Source organism: Mus musculus, chromosome 11 (assembly GCF_000001635.26).
Source record: "Mus musculus strain C57BL/6J chromosome 11, GRCm38.p6 C57BL/6J".
In the NCBI taxonomy this organism is placed as follows: Eukaryota; Metazoa; Chordata; class Mammalia; order Rodentia; family Muridae; genus Mus; species Mus musculus.
This window is the reverse complement of record NC_000077.6, coordinates 52,230,522-52,254,648: the sequence shown is the minus strand read 5'-3', so window position 1 is coordinate 52,254,648 and position 24,127 is coordinate 52,230,522. Positions and strand designations below refer to the sequence as shown.

The 24,127-nt window shown below is 42.5% G+C and overlaps 2 protein-coding genes across 13 annotated transcripts in view; one reads left to right on the top strand and one right to left on the bottom strand.

Annotated features, from left to right (window-relative positions):
- Positions 1-8,122, top strand: part of Tcf7 (transcription factor 7, T cell specific) — a 36,857-nt gene extending 28,735 nt beyond the window's left edge. For 6 of the 11 annotated variants that reach the window (XM_030245771.1, XM_030245767.1, XM_030245766.1 and 3 more), the window contains one exon: positions 687-8,122. In XM_030245771.1, coding sequence (XP_030101631.1) covers positions 687-766 — 80 coding nt within the window. In that variant the 3' untranslated portion in view covers positions 767-8,122. Of the gene's footprint in view, positions 1-663 lie in introns of all 11 variants that reach the window. The other 5 variants (XM_030245772.1, XM_030245770.1, XM_030245769.1 and 2 more) reach the window with 2 other exon arrangements.
- Skp1 (S-phase kinase-associated protein 1) lies at positions 7,791-24,127 on the bottom strand. Of its 2 annotated transcripts, XM_006532786.2 has the most exons (7): positions 24,074-24,127; positions 22,531-22,966; positions 17,716-17,812; positions 11,989-12,062; positions 10,891-11,034; positions 9,528-9,668; positions 7,809-8,664 (listed from the first exon to the last, which is right to left on the bottom strand). In XM_006532786.2, exons 3-7 carry the CDS (start codon positions 17,810-17,812, stop codon positions 8,629-8,631), a joined length of 492 nt encoding a protein of 163 aa, XP_006532849.1. In that variant the 5' UTR covers positions 22,531-22,966; positions 24,074-24,127; the 3' UTR covers positions 7,809-8,628. The 2 variants fall into 2 exon arrangements, with proteins under 2 accessions (NP_035673.3, XP_006532849.1); NM_011543.4 differs by lacking the exon at positions 24,074-24,127 and having other exon boundaries at positions 7,791-8,664; positions 22,531-22,654.

Here is a 24,127-nt window from a genome sequence, read left to right as displayed (position 1 = left end):
AACACCAAAAAAGGAGACAGAGGATACGGGAGAAGCATCCAAGAGCAAGGAGGAAAGAAGTGGGTGTGTGTTGTGCTCACAATAGGAAATGGAGACTCCGTTCCTAGGAGAGGTCCTATTCCATCCATGTGTGCAGTTTAAGACAGATTGTGGCTGGGGACAGGTGTACACCCGGAACCCTAGCACTCAGGAGGCTGAGGTAGGCCAGCCAGTACCATTGAGAGCCCTAAGACAAAGAGCAAAAGACAAATCGTCCCCGAAGTGCTAGAGCTAGCTATTAATAAACAACAGTTAATTTGCATTTCTTCTACTAGCCTGGTTGTGAGAACCAAGTTTGCTCACAAGTATTAGTCAACCTTGCCTTAATAATGCCCATCTAATCCCTACAAATATACACTGAACAGTAGCTTAAAGACCCAAACTAAGAGACGGTTCCCCTGGAAAACAAGCAGCAGCCCACAGGCCTACACACAAGATTCCTCTTGCCACCTTGTGGCTGTCCCGTGTAATTGCATTTGTCCTAGGTCTGGGCCAGGTAGGGCTGGAAGATGGCCAGAGTTTCCTTGGCCATGGAGAGAGAAAAAAAGTGGTTAGCCGGGCCTGTTGAAGGTCAGCCATTTTCTGGTTGTGATGTGTGACTGTGGATTCACCCTCTGTTTACAGATAACTCTCTTCACTATTCCTAGGAGGAAAAAGAAATGCATTCGGTACTTACCCGGAGAAGGCCGCTGCCCCAGCCCCGTTCCTTCCGATGACAGTGCTCTAGGCTGTCCCCGGTCCCCAGCTCCCCAGGACTCACCCTCGTATCTTCTGTTGCCCTCCTTCCCCACAGAACTGCTTGCTAGCCCAGTGGAGCCAGCACCAACATTCTCAGGTCGCTCTGCAGCTCTCACTCTTCCAGCCCCTAAGTCTCCAAAGACCCCCCACAGCACCCTCCAGAATCCACAGATACAGCAACAAGAATCTCAGAGACAGGCAGCCTAACAGCCTTGGTTGCTAGGCACAGAACACCTGGCTTGCTCCAGGGGCCCACCCCTAACTCAGGAGGAGGCAACATGACCAGCTCCCATGGAACCAGCTAGGGGTCCTCTTAAGGTGATGAAGATTTCAAAGGCTGCACAACTCCCTGAACCAGGGGCCATCAATTCAAGAGGTGGGGGATTAGATCTATGTAGATGTATCATCTTAAGGGGATCCTGCCGCCTCTGACAGCCATATCTCTTGTTATTGCTGGCTGGACCTCCCTATTGGCCTAGGAGGTTTTGTTTGCTGTAGGTCAGATGGGTTGGACTGATCTCTTCAGCTGCCTACCCTACAAATGCTTCTCCTGCCCTCTGCCACACCCTCCCCATGCCAATACTTCTTGGACCAAGAATACCTGGTTTGTCACACAAAATAACTCTGTGGTCAACCAGCCACAAGTCTAAACAATAATGCTTCTCTCTTAAACCGAGAAGTTCTGTTTACAAAAACCAGCTGCTGTTCATAAGCTGGGCCGGAGGAAGCGGCTCCCTGTGTTCTCAGGCGCTTGCAAGAGGAGGGACTAGGATACGTTTAGGCCTTTCAACCTTGGCACCAACTACCTACTGGTGGGCAATAGTCAGCTTTCATTTCAATCTTTCCCAAGAAGCTCACCAGCATTAACAACTAGTCAATATAGTTGGCCTAAACCCAGTGTGCACCCTTCCTATCAGGCTCTTCCCAGTTCCATTTCCAGCTCATCTGAGTCAGCTCCTGGGCAGCTGTGAGAGGGCAAACCCCAAACCCCCAACAGCCAGAGCCTATCAGCATTGAGAACCGGCCAGCTTCAGTTTCTCTGTGGGGCTGCAGGAAGAAATGTTACTACTAAAGCAAGGAACCCATAAAACCTCTCTGTGGTGGACATGGTTCCTTGCCACATTCTAGAAACTCTTTTTGAGCCAAACTTAACCCTGAGCCTTGAAAAACAAGTTTTTTGTTTGTTTGTTTTAACTTTTTTTTTTTCATTCTCGCTGTAGATAGCCTGAATCCAAAGAAAACCAAAAGGGGTTATCCAAGTATTCCACACAAAAACAAAACAAAAAACCCTTTAGTGTTCCTACTTTAGTCACTCATTTCTCAATCCAAAGATCATGTTTCTAACGTAGTGTTGAAAGTCTTGAGAAAGTCTGGCCAAGTGTGGTAGTGTGCACCTATAACCCCAGCACTTGCGAGATAGAGGCAGGGGGACCTCTGTGAATTCCAAGACAACCAGGGCTGTATAGAAGACCTTTTCTCAAAAAGAAAAACTGTTGTATCCAAAATATTTTTGTATTGTAATGCATTACCATAGAAAAGCTTTTTTAACAATGAGAATAAAGAATCTTTTTACTTGGTTTTTCAAAGTCTGACTGAGTAGCTGTTTGAGTTAACGGTGAGGTGGCCTAACACTGCTGCTCTTGCAGAGAACCGGAGTTTGTTCCCAGCACCTGCATGGCAGCTCTCAGCAGTGCCTACTAATGCTCTTCTCTCTCTCACAAAACCTGAAGTGTATCCCTTAGTATGAACAAAGATTCCAAGACTGCCAATCTGCAAAAGCCAAAAATCACAATCAGTGTCTCTCGACAGACAGGGGCTTGGTCCTGACACCACAGCTGAGCTCACATTCCAAGCTCTGCCTTTAATCCGGACAGTACAATCACGCAGGCCAGCCTACTCCCCAACACCCTTGGGCACCAATGAGCTAGCGAGCAGCTGCCATTCTGATACTGAACAGTCCAACCTCAAGTGTACTCAGGATCTACTGTCCTCTAAGGACAGAAAGAAGAAAAGCACTTCAAACTTATTTAAAGAAAAATACGCAGTCCAGTCTTAAAATTTATTGTCATAAAAGCCCTACACAAAGATTGCTAGATTCTTAGGACTGTCTTTTTAAAGCACTTAAGTATTAGACCTGTGAAGTTGGAATGGTGACTACTTTTTTAGACATAGGTACACCATGTTACAGTACACTGTGCTGCTAAGTTGCAGAACTCTACCATGATGTTATCAACACCACCCCAGTAGGTCAACCTAGATACATACTTAATGTTCAAGGACAGCCACCAAACCATTATTCTGCATTGCAGCTTTTAGTTCCCAAAGTACTTTTATAGAACACTGGAAATTGAAATCTTGGACTTTAACCTTTTTCTGAGAGGATGCTAAAGATGACCAGGCAATCTTTGGACATTTGCATTTGTCCCATTTTAAAGAATTCTGCTCTGGCTGTGAGCCTCGATGTTTAAAAACAACAAAAAGACCTTGCATTCTTACCAGGTTCAAGTTGGGGGTTTTGTATCTGATCTGGTGTATCCTCTAGAGTACACTGAACAATCCACTCCTTGTGGAGTGCAGAGCTGGTGTGTGTGTGGTGGGGACAAGACATTGGCAACTTTGTTAGAATTAAACCCTTTAGAAAAACTGACTCCAAAAAAACAAACTTTGAATCCTTCCAATTCACAGCACTACATTCCTGAGACCTGAGGAGGTCTTAGGGACTTGACAATGGAAACCTAATTCCACTTCACATACCACACCAATCTCATCACACAGCCATCCGAGAACCAACCCAATTTCTTAAGACATTAGAGAACAAGATCCCCTCTCCCCCAGACTTTGTAACCCATTCCAAGACAATAACTAGGACTCCCTGGAATACGTTATCTTAAATACTCTTCTCAGCTACAATTACTTCTCACTCTATGCTGAATGGACAGAGCTGAACCCTGCCAGCTGTCAAACAGCTTCAACTGAAGCCATATTTTCCAAGTTGAAGGCAGAAGTTTCCCTCTTTTCCAAGACCAGTTGACTGGACTCTTCCGAGATACACGTGTATCTCAAGTTCCTTTTGCATGTGGAAGCCCAAGCCAGATCTGTGCCTATCTCTGTTGGGGAAACAAAGGGCAGGGATAGGACGCCTAGCCTCATAGAGAGGAACAGCGTAGCACTTTACATTCTGCTCTTTCCTGCCTCTGATCATCAGCAAACAGAAGGCAGGAATACAAGACCATGTCAAATCTGACTTGCCAGACTCGTATCAAAGAATTTAAGAGCCCCAAATTAACTAAAGCTGAGGTGGCTTTTCTCTGTGATTAGGAAGGCTAGGCTAGTTTCCTTGGGTTTCTTCAGAGATTTCTTAAAGTTCCTTGGTGCTTCCAGTCCTATAATCTCACAACTTCAGAGGTGAACACACAAGGGATATACATTGAGCTAGAAGCTAGCCTTGGCTACATGAGGGAGGAGCACAGGATGGAGGGAAGCTCTTCAGGCTTTGGGAGTTTAAAGTCAGGAATAGCAACAACACACCATAGGATTCAATGTTCAAGGCCTTCAAGTACATAGTGAGACCCTACACCTTAATAAAAATGTCCTATTTTTTACCTGTTTACAGCTAAACAGGTAAATCCTAAGTGTGTGTGTGTGTGGGGGGGCACTGGAGGGGCTGTGTGCAAAAATTAAAGCTGACCACCAGTCACAGGAGTTTGAAGCATTGAGAAGCACTGCATTGTAGGTGGCAGCTAGGCACTTTGTTTGGGTCCAGACAAAATTTGACACTCCTCAGTTCTAGCTGGCAATCACCAGTCTAACACAATAAAATGCATTCCCCTAATTAAGCCTAAAGGTTGCTCAAGAACAAGTTCCCTGTCTGGGGACATAGCTCCATTTGTAGAGTACTTGCCTGGTATATACAAAACCCTGGGTTCAAATCCAAGGCTGTGAGCGTCCTCTCATTCACATCCAGCACCTAACTTGTGTACTTCTTGAGGTTTCTCACTTCTGATCCAGTGATGCTAAGTACTGCCCTAAGTAAGGCCTGCCATCAAGTGGTCAAGTCCTGGATCAACTATCATAAAAACAGACTGAAAGACTAAAACAACAGCAACCTGCTCAGGGCCATGCAGTGGAGGCTCAGTCCAGCTTCAAGTCAGCCTTCATGTCAAAGTCTAAAAGGGGGAGGGAGCAGTGCAGTGGTGGCTTACATAGCAAGTTTCAGGACTGCCAAGGCTGTCTTCAAATTAATGAAAGAAAGAAAAGGGAAAGCAGCAATGTGTAAATGCACACCGAAGAGTAAGGTCCAGCCGCTCTGGGGGAGGGGTGGGAAGCACTTGGTAGACATAGTAAAGAAAGGAGAGCTGGCCAGATGGCTCAGCTGGTAAAAGTGCTGCCAAGTATGCCAACTTGAGTTCAACCCCCAGGTCCCACAATTCCTGAAAGTTGTCCTTTGACTTCAACATATGCATACTTATGAACATATGAACACACAAAGAAAGAAATGAGTATCTGACAGGAAGTGGCATAAACTGCCAGCATGGAAAAGGTCTCAACACCAGACCTAGAACCTGTTTGGTGAACAGTGGACACAAATTGCCAATTTTCCCTCAGATAAGCTATCAGATCTATTCATCTGAATCCTATAATTATTTTCCATTTGTCTAAAAGAATAGGAGTCATGTTAGCAGAATTCAGCTTCTTGGCAAATACAAGTTTGATATGAGTCAATATAGTATTTTATATAGTAAAAGATATCTGAGAGCCATCAGGAAAGAGGACTAGGCTATAGTTTCCAAAGTCAAGGAGAGAACACAAACTCAGCATACCTCCGCTCATTTTACCTTTTAAATACAGATAGTGATGTCCCTACTCCTACTGCCATTCTCACAAAATCCTGGGCTTACTAAATCTCAAGGCAGCATGACATCAATGCTAACACTCCCCCATCCCACACACACCCCAATTCCAGCCCTTAGAGATGCTAGGGTAAGACTTCTATGTCCATGAATTGAGATCAGCCTGGGCCATATAGCAAGACCTGGCATTTCCACTCCTGGTCTCAAAAGGCTCACCCACAGGTTTTTCCTAGAAATTGACACTTGCTTTATAAACACGATATGTAACAATAATCCTAGAGCTTTAGTAAAGACTTGGGTTTGTCCTGACACAAGCAGGGTTACAAAGCTGGGTAAATGTGTTATAACAGTAACTGGCAAGTGAAATACTCCAGCTAACATTGGACTATCATCTTCCTTCTTTCCTAAACCAACAAAATGGGGTGGGGGGAAGGCTTAAATTTCTTCAGAAAGCCAGATATTTTATACTTTTTGATCTATTTTCATATATATATTTGGGGGGGGGGGGTGTTTTGTTTTCCTAGACTAGTCTCTTTGTGTAACCTTGCTGTCCTGGAACTAGTTCTATAGACTAGGCTGTCCATGAACTCAAGAGAACCCCACTGTCTCTGCCTCCTGATTAAAGGCATGTGTCACCACCATCTGGCTATTTTAAAATTTTTATTAGTGTGTGTGTGAGTGGGTGGGGGTGTGTTTTTGTGTCATGCATGCAAGTAGCAGAGCACCCACAGGAGTTAGTTTTCTCCTTCCATTCTGTAGGTTCCCAAGATCAAACTCAGTTTCATCAGTCTTGGGGGCAAGTGCTTTCATCTACTCAGCCATCTCATAGGCCCTATTTATTTTTGCTTTTCACAACAAGGTTTCTCTGTGTAGCTGTGGCTATCCTAGAACTCCCTTTGTAGACCAGGTTGGCCTCAAACTTGAAAGATATGCCTGCCCCTGACTTCTGAGTTCTGGAAGGCATGTGCCACCACTACTTTGCTGCATTTTTAATATTTTAACAAAGGTTTCAAATTCAAATGTAAAGACCATCTTACAAAGATGGCAGAACCAGACTAGAACAAGATGACAGGTATGTTATTTTATCTATGTATTGAAAATAAATGGGAACAAAAAATGGTGGTGTGCATCTCAAATTCCCAATGCTCTCAAAGATGAGGCAAGAGGACCCTACCCCGAGTCAATGCCAGCCTAGACATACATAGTTAAACCTAATCTGAGAATAAAGAAAGTGGGGATTAAAAGGCAACATTTAAGGCTTTGCTAGGGAAGAGCCAAGTTGCTGTGTAAAGTGATAATCTAGGCCAGCATGCTTCACAGCAACTGTAACGAGAATGTAAAGTAACGGGATTATCATTAGCTAGCAAAAACACAAAATAAATGGGAGCCTCAGTAGGAAAAGGCAGTGTCTAGCAATGGGGCTCAGAGGGAGAGCACTTAATGTGTGCAAAGCTCTTAGTGTTCAATGTCCAGCATTACAAAATAAAGGGGAAAATCTACCATAAAGGAAGCTAAAAATAGTGGCTGAGCAGTTACGTCTTAAGAACTAATCACTGGCCAGGCAGTTTGAGGCCAGCCTGGTCTACAGAGTAACCCTGCCTCAAAAAACCAAATCACCGGGTATGGTGGCGCACGCCTTTACTTCCAGCACTCGGGAGGCAGAGGCAGGCGGATTTCTGAGTTCGAGGCCAGCCTGGTCCAGAGTGAGTTCCAGGACAGCCAGGGCTACACAGAGAAACCCTGTCTCAAACCCCCACCCTCCACCCCCTCAAAAAAACAAAAAACAACAAAAAAAACCCACTTGAATTTTTTTTTCTTTTGCTTTTGAAGACAGGGTTTCTCTTTGTAGCCTGGGCTTTCTAGAATTTCCTTTGTAAACCAGGCTGACCTTACAAGTGCTGGGATTAAAAAAGATGTGGGTACTATCTACAACCATTCAGCAAGATTCTCTACAATTAAAAAATAACCAAATGGGCTGGCTAGATGGCTCAGAGGGTAAGAGATCATGAGTGCAAATCCCAGCAACCACATAGTTGCTCACAACCATCTGTAATGAGACCTGATGCCTTCTTCTGGTGTGTCTGAAGATAGCTACAGTGTTCTTATGTATAATAAACAAATCTTTAAAAAAAAAAAACCTTAATTCATTAAGAAACACATTTACATCCACAAAAGCAACTGTTTACTACCTATTGTACTACTTTTTATTGAAAAGCATCTTGCACTTAGGATGGCTGTTTTCTGAGTTTTACCATACACTTTAATGTTAAAAGGTTAAATTAATTTTTACATGCAAGTAGTGTTTCTCCACCTGGGAACAATGATGATAAAAAGATGACATACCACATGAAGTAAGTGTCTTTTTTAATTGAAAAGCTAACAAATTGTTGAGTTACAGTTCCCACTCCAAAACCACAAACTGGGTAGTAAACTAAATCTCTAGGCAACATATTCAAAGCTGAGAAGATTAAAAAAAAAAAAAAGAAAAAAAAAAAGAAAAAACAAGGCCTCAGATCCAATTAAGAGAGCCCAGCTGCACTCAAGCTTACCAGCAGCATAGAGGTTGGAAGACACCCACATGGTTAACTTCAAGCTGCCCTATTCCAGTTTCCGATTCATGAACAAGTATCATGTTTTGTTAATTCTATTTCAGCATACTTTTCTTAAGTTGTTTTATTTACAATGTCAACTTTGAAAGGCTCACTGAAGTTAACTGGACAATGAACTAGAGGCAGAAATCACTTTACAGAAAGGGAAAGCCCAAAATGCCACTTTCCGCAGAGAACCCATAGTTCGGTTTTATTCAGAGTAATGGGGGGAAAAGGAAACTTCTGCTCACAGAAGAAACTCAGCCACAGGTCTGATCTGGACTGGAACTACACATGCAGTGAAGACAAGGCGATGTTTGTCTACTGATCTCTAATATTAACAATTATAAACAGAGCAGTGCAACTAGCATTTGGAACAACCCTTCTAGTGTTACAGTGACAGGCACAGCAGTTCACTTCTCTTCACACCATTGGTTCTCTTTGCGTACCTAGAAGAGACAGAAGGTATACCTTGAGTTGTCTTTCCTGAGATGGCTAAGCACTACCTATACTGTATCATCAATAGCCTATGTCATATGAGAAAGGAAAATGGAAAGCTGGGAAAATATTAGGCTAAGTAAAAGCAGACCTGATGACTAACTTTCTAACATTGAACAGCAGATGTCAACTGAAAGCTCTAGTCCCACTTTCTAAGCTGGCAAGCACACCCAACTCATCCACTCTTCTATTATCAGGCCCTGATTTCTAAAGCCAACAGTTTACAACCTATACAAATATCACAGGTTTAAAAAAAAAAAGAATCTGATAATGAAGAACCTCTTTAGTTCAAAATCCATTTTTCTTATGTTTCTAAAAGAACAGTAGCAAGCTGAACATAACTCAGGTTAAAACTGTTATCCTGGAGGACATAATTCCTATCCCACCCCCACCCACAGCTCACAACCACCTGTAGCTCCAACTTCAAGAAATCTGATGCTCTCTTCTGGGCACCATGATCATACTCATGAATTAAAATTAAAGTCTTCAAGAACTCTCTCACCTAACTGCTTAGATCCAGAGACAGATGCACATTATGCCTTTGTATCAAGACTTTTGTTGTTATTAGTTCTTTTGTTCTCTAAGACAGGTTTCTCTATGTAGCCCTGGAACTCACAATCTACCTCAGCTTCCCAAGTACTGGGAGATAAAGGGCATTTGCCACCACGCCCCACTGGTATCAAGGAAATTTTAAAGGTGTTCTCGGGTAAGCAGCACAAGACCAAGACTTTCTGATGGGCTTTTTTTCTTGTCTTGGTATTGGGTTCCAGTTTCTTTTTAAAAAGCAATTGAAGATGGGTTGTGTGCTACCTACCTGGGCCTCTTCCTCTTCAGTAAAGTCATTTTTGATATTGAAGGTTTTACGAATCTCCTCAGGAGTTTTCCCCTTAATCATATTGGCCACAGTCTTGCATGTGACATCAAGCAAACCTTTGATGTCTAAGTAGTTTGCAGCCTGTAATTAATAGCAGGTTTTTTAGTCATATGTACTGAATATTTAAGGTTAACAATTTACATCAAATTGAGCTTAAAATGATACCCCGTTTAATGAACTCTTATGAAATTCTCTGCCCTGTAATACTGATTATTTTCAATGTAGTTTCACCTTTCACTAGCTTTCTTCTTTGGTTTTTGGGTTTTTTGTTGTTGTTTCAAGACAGGGTTTCTCTGTGTAGCCCTGGCCGTCCTCGAACTCAGAAATCCACCTGCGTCTGCCTCCCCAGTGCTGGGATTAAAGGCAGGTGTGCGGCACCACTGCCCGGCACTAGCTTTCTTCTTATACACTGCTTTAGCTTTATCCTAAATTTTAAGTTGTTTTATTTAAATTCAATTAGAAATACTAATGTAAAATTTTCCTTTGGCTTAAAAATAAATTACTGAATTTTCAAATATTCACAATTTTTCCCCAGGTTTTACTTTATTTTGAGACAAGGCCTCACTGCGCGTAGCCCTGAGTATCTTAAAACATGCTATGTAGATCAGGCTGGTCTCAAACTCAGAGCTCTGCCCCTATATTCTATATTAAAGGTATGCACCACTGCACCCAGCTTCAAACATTTTTCATGCTTCTACCACTGAAGTCAGAGAACATACTTTGTATAACTTGAATACTTTTACATCTGGGACTTGTATGGCCCAGAACTTAGTCTATCCTGACAAGAATTTATATGGCCATAATTAAATATAACATCCTACATATAAATTAAGACAAGCTGTTCAGCAGTGTTGCTGACCTGGTTTTCTGTCCACTTGTTATAATTACTGAGAAGCAACACTGGAGTTTCTATGCCTGCACAACTGTGTGCTTCATTCCTCTTCTCTTTTTGAAGTTCTGCTTCTAGGTAGATGTCTATGACAATTGTTCTTCACGAATCAATCCCCTTTATCATTATGAAAATAACCCTCTTAACTTCAAAATACAACCAGCTTTCTTCTGATTTGCATTAGCATACTCTTTTCCATTTTCACACAGGCAGCAAAAAATAGTTTTGCTTTATCTGACCTGCTATTTCTACCCCTCAAAGGTGTTTGGATCATTACATTTAATTTAACTACTAAAATATATTACATCGCGTGAGTACAGAGAATATCCACAGTTGAAGATCAATGCACCTAGCCAATTCAATCCTTTAATAGGTAAAGGCTCTGCAACAGAACTACTTTATACATTAACATACCAGAATAAGTTCAAAAAGTGTTCCTTGGTCAACTTTCAGGAATTCTTGGTCCCAAACAGGAATATCATCTGTCCGCTTTTCTTTGTTTTCATCATCCTCAGGAGGAGGAGGGTCATCTTTGTGGTGGGTGCACCACTGAATGACCTACAACAACAAATACTTCTGGCATTCTATGACAAGACTTTCAGTTCAATGCTGGGGGCATCACTACACTGTGATGAGAACTCGCTAAGGAAGTCTAACAAAAAGTTAAGAGTCAATTTTTAAAAATATTTTAATTATCGTGTGTTCTCTCTCTCTCTCTGCCCCCACTCCCTCCCTCTCTCCCTTCTCTCCTCATCCCGTCCCACCCCTCGCTGGTAAGATAGCTCAGTCAGTAAGAGCACTTGTTGAACAAGCATAAGGATCCCATTTTGAATCCTTAGTATCTATATAAAAATATTGAGACAGCATGCACTTGCAACTCCTAGTGTTGGTGGTATTGGGGTGCTTGCTGGTTAACAGTCTAGCTCTAGATTCAGGAAATAGAGAAGGAATGTATCAGGACACCTAATGTCTTCCTCAGGCTTCAGGTACACAACCAAAACACATGTACACATACCAAATTACTCATTTATACAAACAAACAACAGAATGACTATAATCTAAGTTCATTAAGAAGTCTAGACAGGTATGGTGACACATGCTTCCAATTCAGGCACCCACAAGGCAACAGTAGAATTTCTTCCAAGTTCAAAGCCAGCCTGAGCTATCAAACAAGACCCTTATTTTAAAAAAACAAACCAAGCCAGGAGGTGGTGCCTCACATCTTTAATATCACTACTCAGAGGCAAGTCAATCTCTGATCTCAAGGCCAGCCTGGTCTTCAGAGTGAGTTCCAGAACAGCCAGGGCTATACAGAGAAACCTTGTCTCGAAAACAAAAATGAATAAACAAAAACAAACCAAAGAAATAAAACAAACTCCACCCCCCCCCCCAAAGATCTTACCTAGGTTGGAGCTTAGTTTACTAACAGATCATATGTTAAGCATGTTTCAGACCCTAAATTCAATTCCCCAGTACCAAAATAAGAAAAACAAAAACAAAATCATCGCTTACCTTCTTTAGAATTGCTGCATTAACATTTGGTAAAGGAACAGGATCATCATCTCCTTCATCATCCATTCCCAAATCTAAGAAAACCAGGAGAGAAAAGTCATTGTTTCTCAACTCCATAACAACATACGACTTCTATTGCTGTGATAAAATACCAAAAGCAACTGGAGAGAAAATAATCATGTTCACCTTATATATACTTCAGGTAACAGCCTGCCAAGACAGGAACTGAACCAGGGCAGGAATCTGAAGGCAAGAACTAAAACAGAAGTCACTGCTAGCTGCCTTGCTCTTCTGCCTGGTCAGCCAGCTTTCTTATACCACTCTGGACTACCTGCCTACAGATGAGAGGACCCACGATGGGTTAGGCCTTCCCACAATCATTCATCAAGAAAATGCCCATAGACCAATCTAATGGAGACATTTTCTCAACTGAGGTTCCTTTTTTACATATGACCCTAGTTTGTGTCAAGCTGACCTAAAACTAGCTAGTATGGATGGGCATGGGGGCACATTCTTGTTGGTAATTTAATGAAGTATGGACAGCAACAACCTGCAAAAACTGAATCCTAGTCTCCTCCTCCCCAACCCACAAATGAGCCAAAAATTTTATTGGTTCATTTCTTATATTTGAAGTACTCTTTGGGGATATCCTTGGCCTGAGATTCTTTGCCATAGACCTTAGGCACTACACAACTACGATTAATCATTTTATAGTGATTCCCCTCTTCATTAACTTGCAAAACAGTCTCTAACAACACAGGTTGCACATAAATACATGCAGGCAAAACATTATACATAAAAAAGTAAATATATTCTGAAAGTCAAATGAAAAGTAAAAGGTCAACCCTGAAGTCTAGATGAGATCCAAAAAAAAAAAAAAAAAAACCACTGCACTGAAAAACAAAGTATTCACTGAGGCCCTTTACAAGTTCCAGTAGAGATCATCTCTCCTCATAATTCCAATAGTTTTCCTAGACTTCTTCCCAGTTTAGAGTAAACAAAGACAAAACAAATAGCAAAGAAAGCCTCAAGTTTCATATATAAAAACCACCCCTACTCCCCAACAAATACTGTTAAAATAATCTATACTGTAAAATATCTCTTTGGGTGAGATATTGATATTTAAAGACAACATAAAATACTACATTTGTTTAAATATAAAGCTATTTGGAAAAGGGCTTGAGTAATATTAAGGTCCTTGCAACTATTAAGAACTGCTTCTCTAGTATGCAGATATGCTGCATCTTTTTCTTTACGACCAGAAAGCAGAACGCATCCCTTTAAGCTATTTAGTTTCAGGGTGTTCTGACAGACACCTATATCTGATACCACTTCCTGACTTGAATAAGCCAATTCACTTGCACATTTATCAAGATTTCCACTTCTGATTATCCTGAGTTTAAAAAGTTTAATTTTGACTTTAAAGTCACATGAAATTCTAACCAGGGACACTGCAGATACAAAACATAGAATGCAAGAAGACGCCAAACTCAAAGAACGCCACATCTCAATAGGCTAGGATCCTGTAAGGTACTTCACTTCAGATGAAACCACTCTGCTCTGAGCCCACAAAAGATACAAAGACAAAGAACCCTTTAACTACTGCTATCTACCAATCTACTTCTGAGATCAAAGCCAGTCTGCACAAGTTTTTAGGCAACTAATGCTCTTTAAAATGGCAAATGCTTCTTTGAAGCAGGACAGGTCAGATCAGCACATCAAGCAACCACTAAGATGAAGCAAATACTTCCATTGCCAAAACAAGTACTGAGGGAGCAAAGTTGCTGTAACTTACCTACCTTTACAGAGATACTTGAACCACTTTTTTTTTTCTTATTTTTTTGGTTTTTCAAGACAGGGCTCGCTGTGTAGCCCTAGATGTCCTGGAACTCACTTTGTAGACCAGGCTGGCCTCAAACTCAGAAATCCACCTCCCTCTGCCTCCTGAGTGCTGGGATTAAAGGCGCGTGCCACCACTGCCCGGGGAACCACTGTCTCTTTATTGTGATCATTCCATACTCCTTCATTCAACAGGTACTTGACAACAGACTTAATAGATCTACAATGTTCTTACCAGAATATAGGACTTCAAGTGCCATATGACATATACCAATTACCAAAAAGAACGTGTCCAGTTTTTATTTTAAAAAGTCACATAGAAGACATATCCTGTGCAATCAGCATTACAAGTCCTCTACCTAAGGTGAAGAGCACTTGTCTAATAATGCACAAGCCTTGGGTTCAGTCCCCAGCACTCCAAGAAGGTTAAAGGCCCTATATTAGTTATGAAATCTGGCAAGCACTCCAGTCACCTAGTTCCCTCGAAGGCATTTTCGACACAACTCTTTTTTCTTTTTTTTAAAAAGATTTATTTATTATTATAATCTAAGTACACTGTAGCTGTCTTCAGACACACCAGAAGAGGACATCAGATCTCATTACCAATGGTTGTGAGCCACCATGTGGTTGCTGGGATTTGAACTCAGGACCTTCAGAAGAGCAGTCGGTGCTCTTAACCACTGAAGCCATCTCTCCAGCCCTCAACACAATTCAAGTTCAGTCTTTTTTTAAAATCAATATTCCTCTCAAATTCATTTACATTTTTACCAATTACAGTATTACAATTCTATCCCATCTAGACAAATGGCCACTAAATATATCAATTTCTCCTTTAAAAAAAACTGTATTTATTTTATGTGTATGATTACTTGTCTGCATATGTCCATGTACCACCTGCATACCTGGTGCTTGTGGAGGCCAGAAGAGGGTGCTGGATGGCCTGGGAATACAGTTACAGAGAGTAGTGAGCTGCTACTGTGTGTGTGAATGGTGTGGCTGCTGAGAAACATGGGTCCTCTGGAGGGGCAGCCAGTACGCTTAACCACCGAAGCACCATTCTAGCCACCTCCATTCTCCTTTTTTCAAAGGACAGTTCAGGATGGCCTTAAAACTGTCTATGTAGCAGAAGGTAGCTTTGATCTTCCTTCCTGTGTGTTGTAATTACTGGCATGCACCACTATAACTAGCTTAATTTTCCTTAATAATACTGTTTACTTTAGCCCAGCATGATTTCTCAAAATTATGGAACTTAAAACCTGTCTCACTACTACCACACACTGGAGTCTCTCTAAAACACGGACTGACACCGTTCAAGATGCTACTGCAAGTTTTGTTTAGTATCTGGTACCGTTCCTAGTTTGTAAATTCTTTAAGAATAAACATTATGCCGGGCGTGGTGGCACACATCTTTAATCCCAGCACTTGGGAGGCAGAGGCAGGCGGATTTCTGAGTTCAAGGCCAGCCTGGTTTACAGAGTGAGTTCCAGGACAGCCAGGGCTACACAGAGAAACCCTGTCTCGAAAAACCAAAAAAAATTATGTCTCATATTCTTTCACCATCTTAATAGCTAATGGTTTTATATATAACTCCCAAACCTGTTCCAGAGTCCTGCCTCAACCTTCCAAGTCTAAAATTATAGATTCTGTCCACTAGACCTGTATTACTCTTTGCATCCTTCAAGAACTTATAAGCTGCAGACCTTTCCTATATAAAACCCTGTAACTAATAGAAAATATTCTTACTAAGTTATTTCTCTGATCAACTTTAAACACTGGTACGTAGATTTCCTGTATATACTATTAATATTAGTAAGCTCTCAAAGTTTCAGGACCCATTTTTTTGTTTGCTTGTTTTTTTTGAGACAGGGTTTCTCTGTGTAGCCCTGGTCTACAGAGTGAGTTCCAGGACAGCCAAGGGCTTACAGAGAAACCCTGTCTTGAAAAACCAAAAAAAACCGACAAAACCAAACATTTTGGGTAAAAAGTGCTTACCATGGAAGCCTAACTAACTGATCAATGATCTTCAGAACTCACAACAGAAGGAAAGAACCAACTTCCCAAAGTTGTCCTGAGGTATGCACGTTTCACACCACACAGAGGACACATAATAAAGACTAAATGCACACACAGTTCAGTAGCTATGAGCACTTGCTACTCTTGTAGATAGAGGACCTGGGGCTTGGTTCCCAGCAGCTCTAGTTCCAAGGGATCCCATGCCCTCTTCTTACCTCTGCATGAACATGGTACATAATACACATGGCAAGCCAAACAGATGTACACAGAAAATAAAAATAATTTTTTAAAAATTAAATGCAGAGCTGGAGAGATGGCTCAGAGGTTAAGAGCATTGACTGATCTTTCAGAGGTCCTGAGTTCAATTCCCAGCAACCACATGGTGGCTCACAACCATCTGTAATAAGATCTGATACCCTCTCTTCTGGTGTATCTGAAGACAGTGACAGGGTACTCACATACATAAAAATAAATCTTAAAAAAAAATTAAATACAGATAGTCTTCAGGTGTAGACTTTTGAAAGTCTTCAAGAGCATCTGATCCATACAGCTTCTTTTCTACAACAAAACAGCAAGCAGTTCTACTTGGTTGCCATATATCAAGATAATCCCCTATCCAAATGTTTTGATTTTTATAGTCAGGAAAACAAAACAAATACAAACGACACTTTTAAATCCAATTTACTTGAAACAGAAAAGAACTGTTGTAGTCAGGCATGGTACTATGTGCCTTTAATCCCAACACTCAGAACTCAGAGGCAAGTGATCTGCATTCCAGGCAGCAGAGGTCTACAGAGGTAGTTTCAAATAGCCAGGACTGCACAGAGAAACCCTGTCTCAAAAAACTAAAAAACAAAAAAACAAGCAAAAAGGAACCATTGTCTGATATGTAAAGTCACATTAGGGTCAGTAAGAGGACTCACTGGGGAGAAGTCTGCTATGTAAGAAGAGGGGAATTTGATCCTCAGAATCAACATTAGAAGCTAGATGTGGCAGCTTGTATTTGTAATCTTAGCACTCTTTGTGGCAAAGAGGTAAGGATGTGTATTGTAGTAGCAGAAACAAGAGAGACCCTGCCTCAAAAGGGAGTGGAAGGGGTAATGGGGAGGGACTGGATGGTATATTGGTCAAAAGAGTGTATTGCTCTTGTAGCAGACCCAGTTCAGTTTCTGGCATCCATACTGAGCAATTTACAACCACCTGTTAACTCCAGCACCAGCTGAACCCAATTCCTCTGGTCTTCACAGGCAATTGAAAGCATGTGCATATACCTAAACACACACATAATTAACAAAAAGTTAAAAAACAACAAAGTAGCCAGGTATAGTGAGCATACCTTTAATCCCACCACTTAGAAGGCAGACAGGTGAATTTCCTTGAATTCAAGGCCAACCTGGTCTAAATGGAGTTCCAGAACATCATGGGCTACAAAGAGAGACTTGTCTCAAAACCAAAAGCTAAAACACAACAAACACCAATAAAGTAGGATAGAAGAGGTGAAAGCAGAAAACTAACTCCTGAAACATTCTATCTGGGGTGATATGGCATGCCTGCACACACAATGATCTTTTTTTGGTTGTTTCTGAGGCAATGTGTCAACTATGCAGTCTTGGCTGGCCTGGAACTCAGAGATCCCTAGTCTCTGCTCTGATAAAAGCTGGGATTAAATGTGTGAGCCACCTTGCCTAGTAAATCTTTAAAAAATAAATAAATAAATAAAAACACTTTAATAGTTTATGGTTTTATTCACACAAAGCAGAAAGAAAATTATCTTCAAGCTTCTAACAGACGAGCTCAAGTAAATACTTGCAAGTTACATGCCCCATCCTATGTTATAGATACCCCCTTTTGTCACACAAGGTCTCATAAACTTACCTTCCAGCATGGTCTTGATAGTCACAGATTGTTTGGCAATTTCTACATCAACTTCAAATATCTCTCCATCAGAACTCTGCAACTTTATCGTAGGCATCTAAAAAGGGTACAGAAATTTAAGTGCTAATAATTCCATCCTACAAGACATTTCATCAACTAGTCTGTCAGAAAGCAGTTTGTACTGTTCTAAGTTCTTCACAAACAAGCCTGTAATTGTTGAAATTGTTTTATGTATGTGTGTGTGTGTGTGTGTGTGTGTGTGCACGAAGGTGTGGGTGTGTGGGGTAAGACAGGGTTTCTTTGTGTAACAACCTTAGCTGTCCTGGAACTCTATAGACCAGGCTAACCTTGAACTCAGAGATCTGTCTACATCTGCCTCACAAGTGCTGTGATAGAGGTGTGAAACCACTACCTGGCTCTGCATTTATCTAGAGAGAGAGAGAGAAAGAAAGAAAGAAAGGGTGGAGAGAACAGGGGAGGGAAAGGGAGAGATGGGAAAGGAACAAGGAAAGGGGAGGGAGGGAGGAATATTTTCTCAGTCTTTAAGGTCCATTTAAAGGCGGTACTGAATTTACAACTTTTTGTTGTTGGGTTTGTTGTTGTTTTTTTCCTTCGAGATAGGGTCTCTCTGTATAGCCCTGGCTGTCCTGGAACTCACTTTGTAGACCAGGCTGGCCTCGAACTCAGAAATCCGCCTGCCTCTGCCTCCCGAGTGCTGGGATTAATACAACTGGTTTTAAGAGCAGTGTTTTTGACATCTACTTTTAGATGTGTGTGGGTGTGCATATACCTCAGCACACATGTGGAGGTCAGAGAACAAGTTGGAGGAAGATGGATCTCTCTTTCATTGGGTGGGTTCCAAGGATCAGGCTTAGATCATCAGGCTTGGGCCAACCATTTGCTAGCTCCTCAAAAATTTTAAGACACACTGTGGGGTGACTTTTATACAATGTGTGATGGTTGTCTTTTGTGCTATTCAGTTGTTAATTCTGTATTGGCAGAGAGCTGAGTATGGCTCCGATTTTGGTATTGTTATTTTTATGGTTCCTCACCTTCCTTGCTGGATGTTTGGTTTAATAAAGAGCTGACAGTCGCGGGTGTGGTGGCGCATGCCATTGATCCCAGCACTTGGGAGGCAGAGGCAGGCGAATTTCTGAGTTCGAGGCCAGCCTGGTCTACAGAGTGAGTTCCAGGACAGCCAGGGCTACACAGAGAAACCCTGTCTCGAAAAAACAAAACAAAGTCTCTGTGTCATTGTTCATCTGCTGGCAGAACCAAGAAATCTCCATATAATACACGCTTTCTATATTCCTTTATGCTGTCATGGAGTAACAACTACTCAATCTGAAAAATTAACTGCCACAATTACTAACAAACCTGAGCAAAGTCAATCCAAAATAAACAAAGCTATCAAATAAAAGTAAATTTCCTACAATGAAATCTACTGGTAAAAAACAAGTAAACTACCTCAAGGAGAAGACTTGGGTATGCTCACTTCTAAACAAGAACACATACAAGATAATAAAGGACGTATAGACAGCTCATAATACCATCCCTAAAACCCACACAGAACTTAAATTTAGAAGAGACCTATTATTGTTTTGTTTTTTTCGAGGCAAGGTTTCCTTGTGTAGCTGTGACTGTCCTAGAACTCACTCTGTAGACCAGGTTGGTCTTGAACTCAATATTGCTCCAATTAAGGCCTGCTCCACCACTGTCTGGCTGAAACAGGCCTTTTTTTTTTTTTTTTTTTTTTTTTTGGGTAGAGACTTAGCCAAACAATCCCAAACTTGAACACCTGAGTGAGCAATAGGTAATAAAAATTTTAAAAGGAGCTGGGTGGTGGTGGTTCATGCCTTTACCCTAACCCAGCACTGGGAGGCAGAGGCAGGAAGACTTCTATAAATTGAGGCCAGCCTGGTCTACAGAGAAAGTTCCAGGACAGCCAAGGCTGCACAGAGAAACTCTAACAAAACAAACAAAAAACTCTTCTAAAATGCATTTAGAGCCAGGAGTGGTGGCACAGGCCTTTAATCCCAGCTCTTAGAAGGCAGAGGCAGACAGAGGCCAGCATGGTCTAAATAGCTACATACAGGATAGCCAGGACTACACAGACAGACCTTGTCTCCACAAAAGCAAACTACAAAAATGCATTTAAGTCATAGTGGCAGGCACCTATAAAGCCAGTACTTGAGACACAGGAATTCAGACATCAGGCACACAGCCAAGTTCAAATCCAGCCTAGGTTATGTAAGAATCTGTCTCCAAAAACAAAAACACCCACCAAATATAAATTAATTTAAAATGGCATGGTAGTAGTGTATGCCTTTAATTCCAGCACTTGGGAGTCAAGACACAGGTGCATCTCTTTGAGTTCAAGGCCAGTCTACAGAGTGAGTTCCAGGACAGCCAGGGCTATACAGAGAAAAGTCCTGTAATGCCCAGCTTTTAGATGCCCGAGTGAGGATCATAATTTCAAGGACTAAGTAACATAATGAGGTCAAGCCAGCTTTGGTGGAACTCAGTAAGAGTCTGCTTAAAATGAAATACAAAAGAGGCTGGAGATATAGCTCCTTAGTATAATGCCTAACACGTATAAAGCTCTATTTCAATCTGCAACACCGCCCTCTCCCCCTCTCCCCAAAAGGTGAGCCAAGCAAGTACATCCCATAATCCCAACAGTTTGCCAAATAGAAGGATCAGGAGTTTATGACCATCTTCTTGACACATAGGAAAATAAATTTAAGGTTAGCCTGGTTTTCTTGGCCCCGTCTCAAAAACTAAACTCAACAAATCCCCCCAAAAACAAAAATCCAAAACCTTATCAACTGAGATATAAAATGAGTCATCAGGGAAAAAAAAAAAGCCAAATAAAAACAAATCAGTATTAATACTAAAAGCTCTAAGCCAGCAATTTCTTATCATCAGATTTCCCCCTCATCCCTTCAAAAGAGGATTAATTCAAGACCTCTTTAAAATTCACAAGCAACTTTTTTTCTGATAGTTTTTGTTTTGTTTTTTGAGATAGGGTTCCTCTGTATTACCCTGGCTGTCCTGGAACTTAAGACTAGTCTTGAACTCAGCCATAAACCTGCCGCTGCCTCCAGTGCTGGGACTAAAGGTGGGCACCAAAATCCCTACCTCACATGCAACTAGGCAGGTCTGTGCTTCTAAGGAAGATACAAGCCTTCAATGTTACTCTAAAGGTACTTCTTAAGCATTTCTGGATCTGAGTTGTATTACTAACGCGATTTTTCACAAAAGTACAGGGTTTAGCATTTAAAATAACTACTACACCTATTTTAGGGTCAAACACTTAAGACTCAGCACATCTCCTAAAATATTCATTCAGCTTTCTGAGACACTTGTCCCCAATTCCTCAAGTAAACAAGCTTCAAGAAAGGGGGTTGGGAGAGGTAAAGCTTGTTTTACAATCATCCATTGAAATACCCAGCTCCCACTCATCCATGGTTGAAGAGACTCAAGAGTTCACTTTTCAACTAACAAACATGTCTGCAGAACAGAGAAGTCAGAGCAGCAGACCCTCCCTATGATAAGGCAACAATAAAAGTTAAAATAGGCCAGTTTTTAATAGCAAGACACTGTGTTCTTTTTATGATCTCTAGTACTACAATGAGCATTCCAGAACAAGTCTATGTAGTTGATAAAATTATTTTAAAAGACCACCCCGTATTTCCTTGAAATAATTCACAATAAATAAAGATGTGCTTAGTCATAGTCAAATTTAGGTATTAGGTTACTTGCAAGGGAGCCAGGATCTTATTAAATGACAGGGAGGCAATCGGTTAATCTGTAATTCAACGCACTCTGTAATCCTAGACTTCACTTTTGTTGTTGTGTTGGAATTAAGTGCAAAATTTTTAAGTAATAATGTATGAGGTTTCGATTTGATATGCTTTCAAAAAACCCTTCTTCAGTTCTCTAAGCTCCTAGACTTGGAAATTAATCATCCAAGTCTAGCATGAGAATTCTAGTATACCAGACTTTAAAAACAAACCTGTTTTAAGTGACTCGAAATTCTGACACTTGTTACTACACTGCAGGACGGAAGAGACTGCATTGTTCTATGCCACAATACAGTCTACTGTAACATTCTGCTGAAAAACTGAGTCTCCAAACCTGAGGACTCCGTGAAAAAGTGAACCAGAAGGCAGGTTTTAGCACTATCCCTTAAAAAACCCAAACACCTCAGGTTTTAGCGTCAAATGCCACACACCTCAGACGACAGTGTCTATTACAGTAACAAGTTCAGAGACTGCAGAACGTGACAAAACGCAAAGAAACATTGGGAGTCTGTTACCTGCATATTCGGTGGTTAAAAAGGTGAGACCAATAAGGAGCTAATTGACGCCAGATACAGGAGAAAAGGGAGGGAGCCAAGAATCAAATGGCAACGACAGCCACCACCTGGAACGGCCCAGGACCCCTACTCAAAGCCTCGCTGCCCACCCGGCCTGGAGCGCGGAGCAGCAAGCCTGTCGCTAAGGCAGGCCCGGTACGAAGCCTGGGCCTTCCAGTCGCGTTTGGGGCCGACTGACGTCGCCTGCAAAGCGGCAGGCCTGCCACAGGGCTCGACTCTCTTCCCTGAGCGAGCGCCGAAAGGATGGGAGACCCTTGAAGGCCTGACTCGGCCTCCTCGTGCCTCCCGCGGTCCGGGGGTCTGCAACGGGCCGCACGGCGCCTCAGGATACGAGGCCAGGTCGCCTCGCCGCCTCGTGCACTCCACAGCCAACGCGAGGCTCCCACCCAGCCCCTCCCTCGAGGAACGTGTCCGGCTCGCGGGTTGCTACTCACGGTGCTCCGTCTCAAGACCGCAGGCCCGAGGCTGCCGGACAGAGTTCACAACCACAACGAAGTATCGAGAACAAGGCCACTCGAGCGGCGCCGCGCGGCGTCGCCTTTTATAGCAGCGGGACGCAGGCGCCGAGGACCCCGAGCCCGTGACGTCACACAGCCGGCCGGGCTGGCCGTTGAGATCGCCTGACGGCAGTCGAAACACAGGCGGCAGACCCTGAGCGCCGCAGAGGTCTCCTGGAGAGGTGCTGAGCGGCGGCGGGTGGAGGGGTGGCTGGGCAAGAGAGGGACGTCCTCCTTACTCCGCTGGCCTAAACAGCGCCATGCTCTCCTTCAAAGCGGACTCCGGCACCGGCTGGGAAACCATCTCGACCCGAAGGGTCTTTCAGGCATGGGCTGTCTTAAACGGCTTGAAAGACCCCAGTCCTGGAAAAGCCTGGAAACAACAAACCGCAAAACCGGTTGTGGGTGTGTGTTTTCCTTAAAGGAGTCGCCTCAGCCTGACCACCGTTACTCTCCTAATAACCTAAGGAAATAGAATTGAGTTTGCTGACCAGGGGTTCAGGAGTTGAACCTTCTCTACTGATACTGAATTAAATATATATATATATATACATGTATGCCATGTTGAGACAAAGGTGTTTCTTTAACCTAGGCGGCTTAGAATTCTTAAATACTCCTGACATGGTACACCTGCTTATTTGATTTTTAAAGTTTTATTTTCTTTGCATTTTAAGACGGGACCCTGTTTGGCACAGAGTAGCTGTAAATTCAGTATGTTGACCAGGTTGGTCTAAAATTCATGATCTCCTTCCACCTGCGCTGGGGTCACAGGCATTTTCACCACATATATACTTGCCTGAAACTCTTGTTGTTTTGTTTTGAGACAGGGTCTTACTATATAAGGCTTGGAGCTCGCTATTTAAACTCAGATCTGTCTGCCTCCCAATAGCCAGCTTGGAGATTCGAGGCTAGGACCACCCTGTTGGCTAATCTTCACCTTTATTTCCTACCTTTGAACTTTGAAGAGGCTTCCAGGCCCCCAAATAGCCATTGTTGGAGTGAAGCGCCAAGCCTGGAGAGAGTCAATGTGAATGTAGCATGGAGGTTACATTCTTTGGGTAACCATGCTCTAGGCCAATCTGTGAGGCCAGTGCTGGGGATCCATCCAGCAATGAACGGGGACAGTCAGGCTCAACCTGAACAGGCTATGCTGTACAGGCGGCTCAAAGAAGGCTGTGATAAGGTCGCTAGAATGAAACAGCTTTGAAGTAAAGGGAGAGGCCTGAAAGCACCCATCTGGCCTCAGCCCAGCCAGGAAGAGGGCAATTGCCTGCCCTGCCCTGCCCTGCCCTGCTGTGTCTAGGGAGCATCACTAGCCCCACCAAGGCGCCAGGCTCACCTAACCAGTGAGCACATGATTGGTATTCCTGGCACCACGAAGACAAAAGACTTTTCCACACAGGGCCTCCTAAAGAAACCAGAGACTACAGCTTCTCTAGGACAAGACTGGGCAGAGAGACCAAGCAATGGGTTGAATTACCAGGTCTTTGTCTGCTGGTATCCAATGTCTGCCAGGTGCCAGAGTCGATGACAG